The following is a 20,660-nucleotide window of genomic DNA, read 5'->3' as shown; positions in this document are numbered from 1 at the left end:
TAGCTGTGAGCTTTTCAAGAATGTTGAGCTTTTATAGACTGCTTTGAGAGCTAGAGAGGGTAGTTTTATGCAAGCTAGGTGGAAAGAGGTATCAAAGAAGATTAGATGAGAATTGGTAAAGAGCAGCTAAGGAATAGTAAAGCATGTTCTATAATCAGAGGAGGGCTGTAGACAAGAGTGCAGGGGCCAAGAAGGGTTGAGAAGGTAGAAGGTGTGAAAGGCAGATAAGAAATAATTCTTGAGAGCAGGAAGACAGGGATGAGAGTTAAGAGGAAACATAACTAGCGGTTGCTTGCCAGTGGGCAGACTTTGAAGAAGAGCAAGGAAAAAGATTGGGGGGGGTGGAGAAGCTTCACCAGAAAGGAGGCCCAAGTGAAAATTAGTGGGGATAGTTAGTCAGGAGAAAGACTAGAATAGCATAGTAGGACAACAGACAGGTAATCATAGCCAGGAAGGGGCAGGAGATGCTGGTAGTGGTAAATTTGGTCACGCGGGACCAGAATGGGAAATGTAAGGATGGGAGGAGTAGGAGGAGTGTGATGAAGGTAGCTGTGGTTCCCAAACCTTAAATCTTGCCAGAAAGGGCTCGACATTGAATAAATAGGTTGCTCTCAGGAGAGGGATGCCTACATTTATTGGTCCCCGAGGGAACTAAGGACTTGCAGAAGGAACTTTAGATGAGACATGGGAAAGGAATAAGGAAGTGGCAGCAGTTAATCTTTGTGTATGATAGTATGCTCCTGAAATGTTAATGCAATCGAAGAACACCAGTTTGGGGAAAGAAAGAAAAGGGTTTTCAGCTCCTAGTTGAAAGAGTGTGATAAGGAGCCAGTGATTGAGATATTCATAAGTCTGTGTGGTCTGTTAATGTATTAATAAAATATGCATTTGTGATAGCCATGGTCTAGATTTAGAAATGGCTGGACAGGGTTGGTATAGATCAAACACTGAGAGTCAGTTTTTTCACATTTGTTGAAGGGTATGTTCTACATGTGTCTGAACCCTACAGACTGAAGTAGTGGCATCTTGCAAAACATTTCACTATAGTTGCACAAGATAGCAAGTGAGGATGGGTAGTAGTGAGCTCTTGACACTGCCGTGTTTTGTGCATTGTGTACTGTGTATGCATGCGTGTGGGTAGTGGTTTCGGGGAGGGGTAAGTGAAGCCAAACACCACTAGCTGTCATTTTATGATGACTGCCAGTCACTCCTGCCTGCATTGTTTCTTCGGACAGCTTGCTGTGAATAATAGTGTGTTCGATAACATTAGGTGGAGAAAGGGATTTGTGATTAATTATTGAAGTCTGTTTGACATGCAAAACGGTGAAAAAATTGCTGAAAGCCACTGTTATTGAACACAAACTGCAGCTTTTTTTTTTTTTTTTTTTTTGGGTGGGGAAGACCCCCACTCCTCGACTATATGTACCAACTCTGAGGTTCACACAACAGTGGAGAAAAGGCAACTGCACATGTTTACTGAAAGTGGCTTTTAGCAATAATGCTCTTGCATTGTTATTTGGACAAACAGTGATCACCACACATTCCCTTAGAAAGTGGGGGATTGCCATCTGGAAGCTCAACTGGTAAATGAGCAAAACTGAAATACTTAGATAAATGTACTGCCTTCTGTCACAGTTACAAGGTTTTACAGAGGATAGTTTTTAGAACTATGTGTAGGTGGCGTTAAAGCTTGGGAAGACTGTACTACCTTTTGTCACAGTTCAAGGCTTGTAGCTGCTAGTTTGTGAAGACTTGGGTAGGTAGCATTTTAAACAGATGTTTTCTGGATGTTCTTCGTGTTTCACTGTTGCAGTCATTACATTTGGGTAATCCTGCTGGCAGGTTGCCCTCAGCCGGCCTGAATTCCAAAGTCTTAGGTCCTGCGTCAGCTGCTGTTGCCCCTTCCCTGACGTCAGGTCATCAGGGGTATAAAAGAAGCAGCCGGCGCCCTTTTCTCCAGTCTTTCTTGCCAAGTGGTGCCCGAAGCAGAAGCAGTTCGCAAGTGCCGGTCGGCCGACTCCTGAGATTTTCGTGTTCGAGTTTCAGATCCAAAGTCTTCAATAAAGCTAAGTACCCCATTGGGGAAACTTTTTTCTTGCTCCAGACCGATGTCAGAAAAAGTTAATAATTGCATTTCTTGTGGAAAGCAAATACCTCATAAGGACTTTCATTCTTACTGTATTCCTTGCCTAGGCCCTGATCACAACATTACTGGCTGTTGGTTTTGTGCTAGATTTAACGAACGCACTGTTAAGCGTCGGTATGATTTTGCTTTAAACTTTTTTGGACGCCGGTTTAATTATCCTGAAAGGTCGTCGGATAGCCATCCGACTACCGGAGTTCACAAAAAATGCAAGAAAAAGGTAGAGATAAACAACCGAGGTCCAAAACCGACGGCTAAGCTTCTCCTAAGCCAGTCGCCAGTTCGCCAGTTCTCAGTGAGGCGCTTTTGTAGCCCCTGACGCCCGCTACTTTAGAGTCGCAGGCCGCTACCGACTCCCATGTGGAGTCGGCTATGCCTCTGGATACTCAAGGTATTGGAGCCTCGGACGCTAATCTCTCAGATGGGTCTGGAGCCGCTGAGCAGGCACTGACTTCTGAGGGTGTATTCAGACCTAAACATCTTTACATTAAAATGACTTCAGCTTCAAAGGCAAAGACTAAAGCACCTTCTAAAGCAAGGAAACAAGCTCAAGAGCCATGTGGACAGGGCCTCTATGCCCAAAAAACAGATGCTCAAAATGGTCGAAGACTTGATTACCTTGATCAGGGGTTCCCATCCCCCTCCTGATAAGAGGCCTAGGCAAGAGACTGACTGCCTATGAATTTTCAGATCAGGTTTCTATTTCTTCTGATTCCTGTTCTGATCAGGAATATTCTCTTCCCCCTATGAGGATTCTGATGCTGAAGAATCTATACCTTTGGCATCCCCTCCTGAGGACTATTCTTTTGGGGAAACCTTGCATACCATGAGGCAGCATTTCCACTGGGAGAGCCAATATTTTCAGAATCTAACAAGAGACTCTGGGATTTCCTTTTACTACCTCAACACAGGCCTCTAGCCATTCCACCTGTGTTAGACATTATAGATTATGTGTTTTCGGAGTCTAGTCTGACCCCTGACTCATTACCCCCAGCTCCTGTTAAGCCTGACAGATATTACAGGGTTCCTGACTCTCACAAATTTCTTTTTAAAAACCCTGCTGCTGACCCAGAAACTATTTCACAGGGTCCAAAGGGAGTTAAGGCTTCCACTGCAAAAATCCCAACCCCCTCTGACAGAGATTCAATAGCACTGGATAGATGGGGAAAAAAGGTTTACACATCTGCAACTTTGGCTATAAGGGTCTTAAACTGTCAGTTTCATATGCTCAAATATCAGCAACAAGTCATGGGATTACTTAAACAGAAAATGTTGTTAAACTCTGAATGTGCAGAAAACAAGGAATGCAGGATTTATTGCATGCAGCTGAACAAGTTGGAAAGCATACTTTGCAATGTGGGTTTGATTCTTTAGAGGCCTCCTGCAGGGCCGCAGTTAACGGGTTCTGTAATTAGGAGGCATGCTTGGTTAAAGGAACAAAATCTGCCTGATCATGTTAGTTAAATTACTAGATGCACCTTTACAGCATGATACTTTGTTTGGTGTTAAGGCAGAAGAGGTGTTAAAGAAAATGGAGGACAAAGCTAAATCTATGCAAACTGTGAAAGATTTTTTTTTACAAGTACAGCCACCTAGGTTTAGTAGACACTGGCCTACAAAAAATTGTGCCTTGTCTGTCAGACAGACCTCAAAGGGGCAGATCCCAGGCGCAAGGTTCATATAGGTCAAAGCAATGGGGTGCTTCTACCTCCAAAGTTGGAGAAGACAAATCACAAGCATACAGGAGACAGTCCCAATGACTTCCCCCTGCCTTGTACCAAGCACTTATCTACTGGCAGCACCCTTAGGGGAAAAGTTAGCACTTTTTTTCTCAAAATTGGCGCATTATAACCCAGGACAAGTGGGTTCTAAATATAGTGTCAAAAGGCTACAAGTTCCACTTCCATACTCTGCCAAAGGCAAACGGCTGGCCAGATCTGCCAAAACATCAATGGGCAGAGGCACAAAAACAAGCCTCATCCCTCATGGACATGGGGGGCCATTCAACAAGTACCAGAGCAAGAGCAGGGACAATGTACCCAGAAAGGACAAGGACTGGAGGCCAATACTGGACCTATGTATTCTGAACACATTCCTGGATATTCCAAAATTCAAAATGTTGACTTTTCAGCAGCTTCTGCCCATGCTGGGCAAGAATGCTTGGCTTGTGACTTTAGACCTAAAAGAGGCATACCTGCATGTTCCAATCAGACAGTCATGCAGAAGATACCTCAGATTCAAGGCTGGTTCAATGCATTACCAATTCTCTGCGCTGCCCTTTGGCTTATCTACTGTGCCCAGGGTCTTTACAACGTGCCTGGCACCAGTAATTGCATTCTGCAGACAAAGAGGAATACAAATATATCCTTACTTGGACGACTGTCTCATTCAAGCAGAGAACAAGGACATTCTTCTTCAACATCTGGCATTTGTGAAAAGACTTCTAACATGCCTAGGGTACACAGTCAACAAAAAGAAATTAAAACTAGTACCCTCTCGAGATAATATTCCTGGGTGCAAGCTTAAATACAACTGCCCAGATGGTTTATCTCACGCCGGACAAATGGCGGCAACTGACTTCCGTTTTCAAAATGTTGACAACAAAGGCCCAGTTATCTGCAAGAAAAAGTCTGCAGACTTTGGGCTTCATGGCATCCTGCATCCTACTAATTCCATATGCAAGACTGCATATGAGGAAATTTCAATGGTACCTAAAAAGTGTTTGGACTCAACATTGCCACAGCCTGGAAACAAGCATTACTCTCATTCCCTGCCTGCAACAGGAGTTTCAATGGTGGGCAAAGGCTTGTCACCAGAACAAGGGACATCCATTCACATTTCCCACAGCTAGGCAGACACTAACAGTGGATGCATCAGATTATGCCTGGGGGGCCCACATGGCAGGAAGTGGCATTCAGGGAACATGGTCCTCAAACCAAATGCATCTACATATCAATCAAAAAGAGATGCTAGCTGTTCAAAATGCCCTGACAGCCTTCAAGGACCTACTTCATCCAGGACAACTACTGATAAAGACAGACAACACCACAGTTATGTGGTATATAAACAAGGAAGGGGGCACACATTCATACCCCCTTTGCAGACTAGCCATGACCTTGTGGGACACAGCTTTGACTTACCAAATACATCTGCAGGCACAATTCCTGCCAGGAAAGGAAAATACTCTGGTAGACAAACTAAGCAGAAACCTCATGGATCTCCACGACTGGAAGCTGGATACGCAAGTCTTCAGCATGATAACAAGGAAATGGGGATGCCCGGACATGGATCTTTTTTCCTCCCCTCACAATTTCCAACTAAAAAGATTCTGCACAAGGACTTATCACGCACAAGAATGGAAAGTGGACGCCCTATCTTTCAGCTGGGAGAATGGAAAGTGGACGCCCTATCTTTCAGCTGGGAAAACCTATCAGTATATGCCTTTCCCCCACTGCCGCTCCTCCACAAGGTACTCCTAAAGGTCATACAGGAGAAGCCAAAGATGATACTGATTGCCCCAGACTGGCCACGCCAGTACTGGTATCCAATCCTAAGGAACTTGTCATTATACCCAGCTAGGACTTTACCTCAAATACCTCGTCTACTGACCCAGCAAAACAATCAGATCCTGCACAGCCAACTCAGGACATTAAACTTGGCAGCATGGTGGATAATGTAGTCACACAAACAACGCCCCTCAGTAAAGCTTTGATGGATGTCATTCTGGAAGCCAGAAGGCCTAGTACTAGTAAGTCTTATGCTGGAAAATGGAAGAGATTCTGTGCTTGGAACCAGGCACAAGGAACTGATACAACTGTCCCAAACATTCCACAGATTTTGCAATACTTAACTGAGATGCTGGACAAAGGCCTATTGTTTTCATCAATTAAAATTCATGCCTTTGCCATTTCGGCTCATTACAGTACAGAGCCACCACTTTTTTCTCATCCTTTATTAAAGCAGTACCTCAGAGGGGCCAAAAATTTAAGGCCTCCACGGAGATTACCAATACCTGCATGGGGGACCTCAACTATGTCTTGGAAATGCTCACCCTGCCTCTCTTTGAGCCAGCTGCTACTGCTGATATAAAGTTTTTATCTTGGAAAACAGCTCTGCTCCTAGCAATTACTTCAGCAAGACGAGTTTCAAAGCGCTCATGGCTGTGGAGCCTTTTATCATTTTTCGTCCAGACAGGGTCTTCCTGAGGACATATCCAACATTTATGCCTAAAGTGGTGTCCAGTGTGGCTTTAAACCAAACTATTCATCTGCCAACTTTTTACCGAAAACCGCAGAACAAGGGGGAGAGAATTCTGCATTCTTTGGACGTACACAGACAGTTTGGATTCTACTTGGACAGAACCAAAGTTTTCAGAAAGACAGAGCAATTACTAGTGGCATATGCTGCAGGATCACAAGGAAAGGCTATCTCAAAGCAGACTATTTCTAAGTGGTTAGGCCACTGCATTTATTTCTGCTACTTACACCATGGAAAGCCAGTGCCTAAGGGCATTAGGCCACATTCCAGCAGAGCTGCAGCCACTTCAGCAGCCTTTCTCTCGGGAGTACCAATCAGGGACATTTTAGAGGCAGCTACTTGGAGTTCAGTGCACACCTTTACAAAGCATTGCACACCTTTACAAATCATTATCATCTGCCACTCTACTCTAAATCCAGGGCAGGCTTTGCCACTGCAGTTCTGCAGGGCCTCATAGCTGCTCCTACTGCTGTCTAGCGCCAGCCTCCCATCCATAGCTTTGGGAGTCTGCCCAAATGTAATGATTGCAACAGTGAAACACGAAGAACATAGTACAGTTGTGTGCACTTACCATAAATGTAGATGTTGGAGTGTATTCACTGTTGCAGTCCAGGTTACCCACCCACCTTTTCCCTTTTTTTTGGATCTTATCTTTCATTCTCTGATTAATACAACCTATGTGGTGTATTTGCTTATAGATTAAGGTAAAATTTATATTGGTGCATTTCAAAATATATATACATATATATATAAAGTTTGGCTACCCTTTTTGGGGGCACCTGATATCTGGGGCAAGAAAAACTTAAGAAAATGGCGTTGGCTGCTTTTTTATACCCCTGACGACCTGATGTCAGGGAAGGGGCGACAGCAACCGACGCAGGACCCAAGACTTTGGAATTCAGGCTGGCTGAGGACAACCTGCCAGCAGGATTACCCAAATGTAATGACTGCAACAGTGAATACATTCGAACATCTACATTTATGGTAAGTGTACACACCTGTACTTTGTGTTTCTCCATAAGGAACTGTATGTGCTGATGTGTCTTCTTTTAGCTATTGTATTACACCTTTTGTGCAACTTCTGTTTTTCTGTATAGGAACAAAGTAAAAGTGCTGTATGAGTGACTTTTTTTTTCTTTATGTAGTTCATCAGTGCTGATGTGTATGGTATCTGCTCTCGCTTATTCTGTGACTTTGGAGATCAGTTTGAAGTATTTGACACAACTGGAGAGGAGCCAAAAGAAATTTTTATTGAGAATATCACACAGGTAAGGAATGAATTAAGATTATGTTGGATTGTTTTAAAATTGTAATCTATTTGGGGGGAGGGGGGTTGAAGCAGAAATAGTCCATATTTCCTGTCTTGCAAGGAGCACTGCTTCAATACAACTGGAAGTAAATTGATTAGTATTGTTCTAAAAATAATTTTTATGTTTTGTGACCTTTCTTTTTGTCAGCTTTTGATTCTGTGCTGTTGATGTTGAATCATCACCTCTGTCTTGTTCTTTATTTCTACAATTTAGAACAGTTACTTTTTCCTTGATATTGTGCTGTCAGCATTTTCATTTTCTCACAGTTCATCACTGGTAATAGTTATCTCACAGTGTAGTTGGCTATGTTATGTAGTAAATCTTCCTGATGTGCATCTAAAGCAGAATTGCAAGTCTTTGAAACTTTGGTTGTCTGTTTCCTTTAGTCTTTCTGATGATTTTTAGAGCATATGTTTTTTTGTTGATGATGTACTTCTGTTTGACCTCTGTTTAGTTCTATCTTTCCTGGATTATTTCTTAGTTGTGTGTACACTTCCAGCCTTCTTAGTCCATTGGAGGGACTTCACGCTTCCTTGCAGTGGACCATCAAATAATCTGTACAGTTTTGTTCCTTAATCAATAATCTGGCATACCTCTCAAACTCAGTTTCCAAAATCATACAGTGGACTGTAAGGACTGTGGAGATGTGCTCCCCACTCTGATTTATTCCTTTTATGCAAAACTGCTGACATGCTCCCTGAAAGTCGGTATGCAATTTCATGTCCTCCCATTTTAATTGTCCATTGCCAACAGCTCCAGCAAGTTTTAACACTACAGTGTCACAGCTCTCTCTCTCTCTCTCACACACACACACACACACACACACACACACACACACACACACACACACACACACACACACACTATTATTCTGGCACACTATCATTGTTTGTGCTTCTCTTTGAAAACCGGTATAAATACAATGTGAAATGCATGCCTTCCTTAATCCCTGGTTATATTTAACATATTTGTAGTAACATGCTGCTTCCTGGTTTATTCATGTTTTAAACCTGTCCTCATATCTGTCACCTTCTTTGATAAGGTATTGAAGAGAAAGCCAGAAATAATGAGGGGCAAAGGTCTAAATCAAATTGTAAATATTGCTGTAAATCACTGTGTTTTTTATATTTTACATCGTCATTCTTTTTCTGAAGAATAAAATAATTCTGTCTGTAGTTCTCAGTGTTTTACCAGAAAGTCAACAATTTGAGTGACGGGGCGAACAGATGAGACAAATTTTAAGGGTATTCTGTCGGGTATAGTTTTGAGCAATGTATGTTCATTGCAGATGTTTGTACTGTTGTCCTGCTGTTTCTTACCTGTGTTCCTGATGACTGGATGGCACATGGCTCTTTGCTTTACCCCTTCCAGCTTACATTCTTTTGCCTGGGCATCCTTAAAAAAAAAAAAAAACTTTGTCTTGTATCCTATGTGGTTTTACACTTTACGAAACACTTGGTGGAAATGTATGGCCTATGCTTATTGCTCCATTTCTGTAGATCACTGTTACTACATTTCCCATGCTCTACCATATGTTCTTCGTGTTTCACTGTTGCAGTCATCACATTTGAGTTATCCCTGTCAGGGTAACCCTTGGCTGGCTCGAATACCAGAGACTTAGTATTTCTGCGTCGGTTGCTGTCGCTTGAAGAATGACGTCAGGTTGTCCATAGTATAAAGTAAGGCAGCCGACGCCATTACATCACATCAGTTTTTTTTTGCCGTGGAGCCCGAAGCAGAAGCAGTTCACACGACTGCTAGTCTGCCGCTATCTGAGTTTCATCTACCGAACTGAAGCTGAAGTCTTCTAAAGCTAAGTACCCTGTTGGGGATCCTTTTTTCTTGCACTAACCGATGTCAGAAACAGTTAATAATTGTCCTGCCTGTGGAAAACAAATACCACACCGAAACTTTTACTGCGTCACTTGTTTAGGCCCAGACCACGACATCCCTTGTCGCTTCTGTGCTTTGTTCAACGCCAGAACTATCTCTCATCAGGCCCTTATTGTAGCCAGATATTTTTGCTTACAGTCCTCGAACTCCGATATGGCTTTGGTAAGCCATCCGACAGCAGATCTTCTGAAAAAATGTAAAAGATAAAGACAGAGAGAGACCGCACAAGTCCAAACCTACCCACGACGCTTCCGTTAAGCTGGTCATCAGTTCTCCGGTCCTCAGTGAGGTGCTTTTGCAGCCCCTGATGCCTGCTTCTGTTGATTCACAGGCCGCTACCGAGACCCTTTCTGAGTCCGGCATGCCACAAAACTCTTCTTCGACTAAGGATCCTGTGGTTGTCTCAACCTTGGATGGGTCCGGATCCACTGAGCAGGCACTGGTTTCCGAGGAAGTCCTTCGCACTACCGAATCTCAACAAAAACCGATGACTTCTTTCACGACTACCATTCTTTTTAAGACTACCAAGTTTCTTAGGCCCAGGGTACGAACCACACCCAAGAAACAGATGACTCAGTCTCAGGCGCCTGCTACCTTACCTCATTCTTAAATGCTCAAAATGGCAGAAGATCTTATCATGCTAATCAGGGGAAGTCAAGCTACCCCCTCCAAAAGGAAAATAAATCCGTCCCCTGTAGTTTTCTCTGAACAAGAGTCAGATGAATCTGATGCATCTGAATGTGAAGACATGCAACCCCTCTCCACTTAATGAGGATTCTGATGCAGAGGATTCCATTCCTTCAGCCTCTCCCCTAGAGGATTTTTCTTTTGGGGAAACCCTGCATACCTTAAGGGAGCATTTTTAATGGTAGAGTCAGGACTACCCTTAGTCTAAAAAGAGACTCAGGGAATTCCTAGATCTTCCACAACACAGACCCTTAGCCACCCCCCCAGTCCTGGATGTTGTGGAGGATGTTTTCCTCGAATCCACCTTGACTCCTGACGCCCTTCCTCCTGCTCCCTAAAAACCAGACAGATACTACAGAGTCCCTGACTCTCACAAATATTTTTTTTAGAAATCTTACAGCTGACCCTGAGGTCATTTCTCAAGGGCTAAAAGGGATTAAAGCAACCTCAGCTAAGAATCCCACCCCCTCAGACAGGGATTCCTGAACTTTGGACAGATGGGGTAAAAAAGTATGCACCTCAGCTACTCTTGCTATCAGGGCACTAAATTGTCAATTCCATATGTTGAAATATCAGCAACATACCCTGGAACTCCTAAAACAAGAAATGGCTTCCTTTCCTGCTTGGGCAGAATCTAAAGATTTACAAGAGTTAATGCATTCTGCAAGTCAAGTTACTAAACTCACCTTGCACTGTGGTTTTGATGCCCTAGAAGCTTCTTGCAGGGCAGCAGTCACGATCTGCAATTAGAAGGCATGCATGGCTTAAAGAACATCCCCTGCCAGACCATGTCAAATCTAAATTGTTGGATGCCCCCTTGCACAAAGATACTATATTTGGCACTAAGACAGAAGAGGTCTTAAAAAAGATGGAAGAAAAAGCTAAATCTTTGCAAACAGTTAAGGATTTCTTACAGGTCCAGCCCTCTAGGTTCAGCAGGCATTGCCCTTCCAAACACTGGTCCTTTCCAGCTCCCAGTAAACAGGCCCAGCAGAAGCCCTGGGGAAACAGACCCCCCCAGACAAGCAGACCCAGGGAATGCAGAGATCTAAGCAGTGGACTACCTCCACTTCAAAACCAGTGAGTTCTAAGCCACCCCCTTATGGTAAGAACTCACAATGACTCACCTCTTCCACCCCCTCCCTCTGCCCACATTCTCTTACCCCTAGGAGGAAAACTCTCCTTTCACTCAAGCATCTGGTCCACCATTACCAAGGACCAATAGGTTCTGAAAATCGTGTCTCAGGGATACACATTTGCCTTCAGATCTACCACCAAATCAGTGGGCAGAGGCTCAAAAGCAAATCCTTTCCCTGTGCTCTATGAGGGCAATAGAGCACGTTCTTGCAGAACAGATAGGCCAAGGTTTCTACTCCAGACTATTTCTGGTGTCCAGAAAAGAGAGCATCTGGCACCCTATCCTCGATCGATCTATTCTAAATACCTTTCTGGTGATCCCAAAATTCAAAATGCTCACCCTCCAGCTGCTGCTACCCATGCTCTCCAAGGATGCTTGGCTAATCACCCTAGATCTAAAAGAGACCTACCTCCACATTCCTATCAGGGAATCATGCAGGAAATATCTCCGCTTCAGAGCAGGATCTCAACGCTTTCAGTTCTCTGCACTTCCCTTTGGCTTATCTACTGCCCGTAGAGTTATCACAAAATGTCGGTCTCCGGCCATTGCCTTCTGCAGACAAATATTCAGATTTACCCTTACTTAGATGACTGCCTTATTTAGGCAGACAGCCAGGAAAAGCTGCTCAAGCACCTGGCCTTTGTTAAAGACCCTTCTAATGTCCCTAGGGTACACGATCAATGAAAAGAAATCCAAACAGGTGCCCACCCAAAGGATAATGTTCCTGGGAGCAAGTCTGGACACAGCATTCCCAGATGGCATTCCTTACTCCAAATTTTCCTGACAAGCTACTTCTCTCAACTAGCCACCAGTCTTCAACTAACTGCAAGGAAGATCCTACAAGCTCTGGGGTGCATGGCATCTTGCATACTACTCATTCCATATGCCAGACTGCATATGAGGAAACTTCAGTGGTACCTAAAGAGCCTTTGGTGCCAACATTCTCAAGACCTGGAAACTCTTCTACCTCTAATTCCTTGCCTCAGAAAAGATTTTATTTGGTGGGCAACAGCATGCTCCCATAACAGGGGAATGGCTTTCTCCCCACCCCCCCAGCTGCCCAGACCCTCACCACAGACGCATCAGGCTATTCTTGGGGTCCACACCTGGATGGAAGGTGCATACAGGGCCAATGGAGCCCACAGGAAATCCCTCTGCACATCAATCAAAGAGATATGATGGCCGTGTGGCACGCCTTGATAGCTTTCAAGCCCCTTCTTTCTCCAGGAGCTTTCCTGATCAAAACAGACAACACCACTGTGATGTGGCATATCAACAAGCAGGGAGGGACACACTCCTGCCCTCTATGCAGGCTGGCTGTGACCCTTTGGTGCACAGCCTCTGCCATGCAACTACACCTGTTAGCACAATTTCTACCAGGCTCCCTCAACTCTCTAGCAGACCAATTAAGCAGAAATCTTCTGGATCCACACGAGTGGCAACTCAACATAAGTACCTTCACCCTAAAAACTCAGAAATGGGGAACCCTGAAGATTGACCTCTTTGCCTCCTACACCAACCATCAGCTGAGCAAGTTTTGCACCAGGGAGCATCACTGCATGGCTTGGAAAGTGGATGCCCTGTCCTTCCCCTGAGTCAATCTATCGGTCTCTGCCTTTCCTCCCCTCCCTCTCATCCCCAGGGTGCTGCTCAAAATAAGGGAAAAACCAAGGACCATTCTTATAGCTTCAGACTGGCCCCAGCAGCACTGGGTATCCCTTGCTGCACAGTCTGTCCCCGCTACCCCCATGGCATCTTTCTCAGATTCCAAACTTCCTGACCCAGAGGGAAGGGAAATTCACACTTCCCCAATTGCAGACCTTTAATTTGGGAGCTTGGCTTATTCCCTATCCCCGAACCAATGTGCCAACCTCAGTAAACAGGTTGTGGATGTTATCCATGAGGCCAGACGTCCTAGCACCAGAAAGTCTTATGCTGACAAATGGAAAAGGTTCTGCACCTGGATCCAGGCTAAGGGAGCCGAGACGGCACAGCCCTCCCTCCCTCTCATCCTGGATTACCTAGCTGACCTACTACACAGTGGCCTCTCTTTCTCCTCTATTAAAATTCATGCCTCTGCTATTCCTGCTCATTTTATCACTGAGCAGCCCCTTTTCTCACATCCCTTGATCAAACAGTTCCTCAGAGGGGCTAGCAACTTGAGGCCACCCAGAAGGGCACAACACTAGCTTGGAACCTTAACTTTGTTTTGCAAAAGCTCACCCTGCCCCCTTTCGAGCCAGCTTCTTCTGAGGAGCTAAACTTTCTCTCTTGGAAAGCAGCATTCCTTCTGGCCATCACTTGAGCCAGAAGAGTTTCTGAGCTGCAAGCACTCATGGCTGTGGAACCCTTTATCATCTTCCATGCAGACAGGGTATCCCTCAGAATAAAACCGTCCTTCATGCCCAAAGTGGTTTCCAGTGTCGATCTTAACCAATCCATTAATTTGCCCACCTTTTTTCCCAATCCCCAGAACAAGGGAGGAAAAGATTCTTCACTCTCTATATGTGCACAGACAGCTCAGATTCTATCTAGACAGGACTAAATCCTTCAGAAAGTTTGATCAATTGCTGGTTAGCTTTGATACAGGGGCAGAAGGCAAAGCCATCTCCAAACAAACCTTTTCAAAATGGATAGCACACTGCATCCATTTCTGCTACAAACAACAAGGAAAGCTTCCCCCCCAAGGGGATCAGGGCACACTCCACCAGAGCAGCCTCCACCTCTGCAGCTTTCCTCAGAGGAGTCCCCATCAGGGACATCCTGGAGGCTGCCACCTTGGACATCTGTTCACACTTATACCAAGCATTACCACCTGCCTGTCTTCTCCAAATCCAGGGCAGGGTTTGCCTCTGCAGTCTTTTAGGGCATTCTAGCCAGCCCCTAGTTGCACTGACTGCCTCCACCCTTTTCCTCAGCTTTGGGAATCAACCCAAATGTGATGACTGCAACAGTGAAACACAAAGAACATAGCACAGTTGTGTACACTTACCATAAATGTAGATGTTCGAGTGTATTCACTGTTGCAGTCCTGGTTTCCCTCCCTCCATCCCTCTTTCTTCGCTTTCTCCTTTCATTACCTTTCTAATTTGTGATTCTCCTTAACTTACAAGGGACATTTTGGTATTTATTTTCCACTGGTGGGGTTTCTTCCACCAGACCCTGGCCTACTTGGAGGCTCCTGACAGGTTAGGGCAAGAAAAACTGATGTAATGGCATTGGCTGCCTTACTTTATACTACTGACGACCTGATGTCAGTCTTCAAGCGACAGCAACCGACGCAGAAATACTAAGTCTTTGGTATTCGGGCCAGCCAAGGGCTACCCTGGCAGGGATAACCCAAATGTGATGACTGCAACAGTGAATACACTCGAACATCTACATTTATGGTAAGTGTACACAACTGTACTATTTTCCGTCTCTGTCAGTCGCAGCTCTAATTTTGGTCATGACACCTGTCCTCTGATATGGAAAGATGTTTTCGATATTGATCTCTGCTACAGTAGCCTAAGCTATATGGGTTAAAGCCTGCATAGAATATATCGGCCGGACAGCTTCCAAAGCTTCAGGGCACCATTCATGCACCCAAACCGTTAGTGAGCTCAAGCTGAGATGACTGAAAGACAGGCCATGGGCATCAAGCCCTTCAGAGCTTTATTCATAGGTTCATAGGTAGATACTAGGCTATCTGCCCTAGGGCATTTATAAGCCTAGCCAGAGTGTGTTTGGCTTTCGCCTCCCTTTTAGATTAGTTAACTGTGCCTCTGTATAGTAGGTCACAGAAGATAGCTCTTTAAGGTTAGTTTACTGTGCCTCTGTCTAGCAGGGACACAGAAGAGATCCAAGGGGTAAACTTACAATCTCCCATCCACTCGTCAAGATTTCTCTTGAAGAAGGTCAGTGAGGGGCTCTGCCTAACTCCTCAGCAGACTTTCGAGGATAGACTGTCATCTTATGCTGTTCCATTGCTGGGCATTAAGTTCCTGTTGGGGAAAAAACTTCAACATGTTTAATATGTTTAAACTTACTGTCTTGTTTAGGAATGTGTATTTCAAGCTAGGAATATGTGTTTTTATTGACTGCCACTTGACTTGACTTTTTAATGTGCTTTTCTGTTCGACAGTTAAAGGCTGATTTATATATTCTAAAACTATTTTTTCTTTGGAGAAACCATCTTTAAATGACTTCTTTTGGCTGGTAAAGTGTTGCTGTGTTTTACTGGGGAACTCTGCGTTTTACTGTTTCTAAAAGTTTACTGGTTTATACTGCTTATTTTCCCCAAGAAGCAAGCACCATTTTCTTCTTTACCATAGAACAAACTACCAGTTCCATGGTCAGTTCTTCCAGATACTAAAAGAAAAAGTTAGCTGAAAAGTCTTTGTTCAGCTGCAAGTGGATGGCTCTTCTGTGGTCTAAGCTGGTTCCTCAGGTCACTCATCTTTTTCTCTGGATCCTTCTGGTGTGTCCATATAGCCACTATGGACCAGGGATTAGCCACATCCTGTTCAGCTGTGAGGTCTCTTCAGTGGGATGGCAGTGCCACTTTTGATGTGGAGAGTGGGGATAGGAAAGTCGCCCTTGCTTAGCCAGAATGTTGTGCCCATCCCTGGTGAAGCTATTACTACCATTAATAATTCTGTTTGTATCAAATTTGCTGTCAAAAAGAAACAGAAAGCTAAACATGCATCTTCTGCTCTAGTTTCACTGACACGTTTAGTTTATTAAATCTGGCTTGGGGTCTTTAACAGGCTGTTATCCCTTATCAGATGGTTTCTGGTAAAAGAAAAAGGGATTAGTCTTTTACAAAAGAGATCCAAGAAATTGATTCTGGAGAAGAATGTGATGGGACAAATACAGGTTTTACTCCTCACATTTCTGATTCAAGTGGAGAGGAGAGCATGTTATCTAAATCTCTCTGTCAAGGATTCTCTTTCTATGAGACTATTTACAGAATCTTGTAGTGTTCTCTGTGATGGAACACTGAGGATGTCCTTCAAGGATGCATCTGCAGTCCTAACAAATGGGTTGTCCTGTCGTCAGGCAGCCCTTCGGTCGGCCAGATTCCAAAGTCTGGGTCTGGCCTCGGCTGGTGTCGCACTTCACCCGACGTCATCTCTGCTGGTCTTCGGGTATAAAGGCATCAGCCGACGCCATTTTCCTTAGTCTTTCTTGCCGCGTGGCGCCTGAAGCAGAAGCTGTTCGCAAGTGCCGGTCGGTCAGATCCAGAGATTACTACTACCGAATACTACTTCGAAGACTTCTAAAAGCTAAGTACCCCGTTGGGGACTCTTTCTTGCCTCAGCCGATGTCAGAAAAAGTAAATAACTGTTTAACTTGTGGGAAACAAATACCTCATAAAGATTTCCACTCTTACTGCTTACCTTGTTTAGGCCCAGACCACGACGTAGCAGCCTGTTTAGCCTGTGCTTCCTTCAACCGAACGCTTAGGCGCCGGTCGGAGTTTGCTGAACAGTTTTTCGCTCAGATTTTGCGTACATTATGCCGCCGGATCCTCCGACTTCTCAAATTGTTAAAAACGCAAAGAAAAGACCGACACTCGCGGTCCGCGGTTTCGGCGAAACCACGGTTAAGCAAACCGCGAGTGTCTCGGTTTCGGCGAAACCGAGCAAACGGGTCAATCTTCAGCGAATCCATGACTACTACCGAGGCTCCTGCTACCCTAGTTGAATCGGCCTCTGAAGTTTTGCCTACTAATGTGGTTCCTATAGAATTATCAGACACCATCCCTTTGGATGTCTCTACCCCAGCACGTGGTGCTGCTAGGCCTCCTGCAGCCATGTCTATTAAGGCCTTTGCCAGGGCTAAAGCAGCCAAAACTGCTAAATCAGTGCCTGTTAAGCCCCCTCACACAGGCCCAGTTCCAGTTCTCAAATGCTTACTCTGGCAGAGGATCTCATCTCTTTAATTAGGGATCCCAATCTCACCCAGACAGGGCCTCTCAGCCTCCAGAAAAGAGACCTAGAGCAGAGCCCCCAGAGCCAGTGTCCTCAGATGATTCTTCTGATGACTCAGACATTACAGACCATCCAGAGGCTCCTTTTCTACTTATGAAGATTCCGATGCTGAAGAATCTATTCCATCTGCCTCTCCACCAGAGGAATTTTCCTTTGGGGAAACCTTACATGCCATGAGAGAGCAATTCCAATGGCAGGGACAAGATTTCTCAGATTCAAGAAAAAGGCTTAGGACCTTTCTACACTTACCGCAACATAGGCCCTTAGCTATACCTCCAGTTCTGCCTGTTGTGGATGATGCATTTAATGATGTTTGCACTGCTCCTGATACTTTACCTCCAGCCCCTGCCAAACCAGATAGGTTTTACAGGGTACCGGACACTCATCACCACCTATACAAGGCCCCACTTGCAGATCCTGAGACTATCTCCCAGGGGCCTAAGGCAGTAGCTTCGACCTCAGCAAAAACCCTCTCCCTTCTGAAAGGGAATCCAGGTCCTTAGAGAGATGGGGTAAAAAGTTTACACCTCTGCTACTCTCTCAGCTAGAGCTTTGAACTGTCAGTTTCATATGATCCAATACCAAGAGTTTATGCTTGATCAGTTAACTAAGAAACTGTCCTCTGATGACTCCTTAGATAAGAAATATGTTTTAGAAATGGTGAATAACATTCAGCAGGTTAGTAACCATTCTTTAAAATGTGGCTATGATGCACTGGAGGCTTCATTTAGATCAGCCATGACTGGCACAGTTATAAGAAGGCATGCATGGTTGAAAGAACAGGTCTTGCCGGATCATGTTAAAGCAAAGCTGTTAGATGCTCCTATGGATAAGGCCAGTCTATTTGGTTCTCCTGCTCAGCAAGTAATGAAGAAAATGGAAGAGAAGGCAAAATCTGTACAAACAGTTAAGGATTTCTTACAGGTTCAGCCCCCAAGGTTTAGCAGGAACTGGCCTTCCAAAATTGGTCCTTTCCAGACTCCTCTAAATCTCAGAGAGGCAGGAATAGACGTTCCAGAGGCAGAAATCAATCCAGAGGAGGTGCCTACAGAGGACGCCAGTGGCAAGGCAATAACCAGCGAGGCACAGACACAACCACTGCCACTGCAACAGGACAATCACAGTGACTTGGCTCTGACACCGCCTACCAGGGAACAAATAGCAGCACCCTTAGGCGGAAAGTTAGCCTTATTTTCAAAAAATTGGCACTATATCACAAAAGACAAGTGGATTTTGCAGACCATAGACCAAGGCTACAGGTTTCACTTCCACACCTTACCAGTAAAAAGAGGAATGCCAAACCTACCTCCAAATCAGAAAACAGAAGCTCTAAAGCAGATAGCTCAATTAACAAAGATGAGAGCTGTGGAAAGAGTACCACCAACAGAACAGGGCAAAGGATTCTACTCCAGACTCTTCCTAGTACCAAGAAAAGAGAAAAGTTGGAGACCTATTCTCGACCTGTCCGCCTTAAACACATTCATCATTGTCCCAAAATTCAAAATGCTGACCCTACAGCAACTTCTTCCCATGCTGGGCAAGGAGTGTTGGCTGGTAACTCTAGATCTCAAGGAGGCATACCTGCACGTCCCCATACGACCAAATTGCAGAAGATACCTCAGATTTCTTGCAGGATCAGAGCATTATCAATTCTCAGCATTGCCCTTTGGCTTATCTACTGCGCCCAGAGTATTCACAAAATGCCTGGCATCAGTAATCGCTCATTGCAGGCTACAGGGAATCCAAATTTATCCATACCTGCACGACTGCCTGATACAAGCGGACAACAAAAGCAAGCTGACAAAAGACTTACAAAGAGTCATTTGCTTACTACAAGCCCTGGGATACACAGTCAATTTAAAAAAGTCAAGACTGATACCATCCCAAACAAGAACATTCTTGGGTGTGGAATTGGACACAGTAAAACAGATGGCATTCCTAACTGCAGAAAAACAAGAACAACTCCCTCTTTACTTCTTGGCATTAACAAAGCAGAACAAACTAACAGCAAGGAAAGTACTGCAGGCCTTGGGCTTTATGGCATCATGCATAATCCTGGTCCCCCATGCCAGACTGCATATGAGAAAGCTACAGTGGTACCTAAAGAATTTATGGTCTCAACACAGGCACAGCTTAGAAACCGAAATCCCACTAATCCCATGCCTGAAACAAGAGTTCCTATGGTGGGCTCAAGTATGCCAGTCAAACCCAGGCTTGCCCTTCCACAACTTTCAAGCAAGCCAAACCATCACAACGGACGCCTCAGACCTAGGTTGGGGGCACACATGCTGGACAAATGCATACAAGGATTATGGACTCCAGACCAGCTGCACCTGCACATAAATCAAAAAGAAATGCTGGCAGTAAAACTAGCAATCCAGAATTTCAGACCATTCCTCAAAGAAGGCCATTTAATGATAAGGACAGACAACACCACAGTCATGTGGTACATCAACAAACAGGGAGGCACTCATTCATACCCCCTATGCAGAATGACTCTGGACCTTTGGAATATGGCTCTGAGCTACAACATCCAGTTACAGGCAATATTTGTACCGGGAAAAGAAAACATCCTAGCAGACATGTTAAGCAGAACTACCTCGGATGCTCACGAATGGATGCTACACCCGGACATCTTCAAGGCCATCACAAAGAAATGGGGAATGCCACAAATAGACCTATTCGCATCCCCACTCAATGACCAGCTCAAGAAATTCTGCACAAGGACATACCACCCACTTGCCCAAAGGGTTAAAGACATTATCCTTGAGGCCCGCAGACCTTCAACAAGAAGGAACTATGCAGGAAAATGGAAAAGGTTTGTCATTTGGAGTACTGAAAGAGGAAAAGATGTGTCAAAGATAGATATTGCTAACATCCTGGAGTACTTGGCAGAGCTTCTCCATACAGGCCTGTCCTATTCCTCCATCAAGATACATGCATCAGCTATTTCTGCAGAATACAGCTTTGATCCCCCTGTCTTCTCACATCCTCTACTCAGGCAGTTCCTCAGAGGAATCAAGAATGTAAAACCTCCTAGGAAACCACCATTACCAGCATGGGACTTGAACTTTGTGCTAGAAAACTTGACACTCCCCCCATTTGAACCAGCAGCAACAGCAGATCTTCAACACCTATCATGGAAAACTGCTTTCCTACTGGCAATTACTTCAGCAAGAAGGGTTTCGGAACTACAGGCCTTAATGGCAGTACAACCCTTCCTAATCTTCCATCAAGATAGAGTGTCCATGAGAACT

At 44.6% G+C, this 20,660-nt stretch overlaps 1 protein-coding gene across 1 annotated transcript in view; it reads left to right on the top strand.

Annotated features, from left to right (window-relative positions):
* UBA6 (ubiquitin like modifier activating enzyme 6) overlaps window positions 1–20,660 on the top strand; it is a 2,440,735-nt gene that overhangs the window by 419,698 nt on the left and 2,000,377 nt on the right. Inside the window, exon 7 of the mRNA XM_044060993.1 lies at window positions 7,546–7,668. Coding sequence (XP_043916928.1) covers window positions 7,546–7,668 — 123 coding nt within the window. The remainder of the gene's footprint in view (window positions 1–7,545; window positions 7,669–20,660) is intronic.

Source organism: Protopterus annectens, chromosome 2.part0 (genome assembly GCF_019279795.1).
Source record: "Protopterus annectens isolate FY-2018-M chromosome 2.part0, PAN1.0, whole genome shotgun sequence".
Classification (NCBI taxonomy): domain Eukaryota; kingdom Metazoa; phylum Chordata; order Ceratodontiformes; family Protopteridae; genus Protopterus; species Protopterus annectens.
Note: the sequence above shows the minus strand (reverse complement) of the source record. Positions and strands in the feature narration are given on the sequence as shown.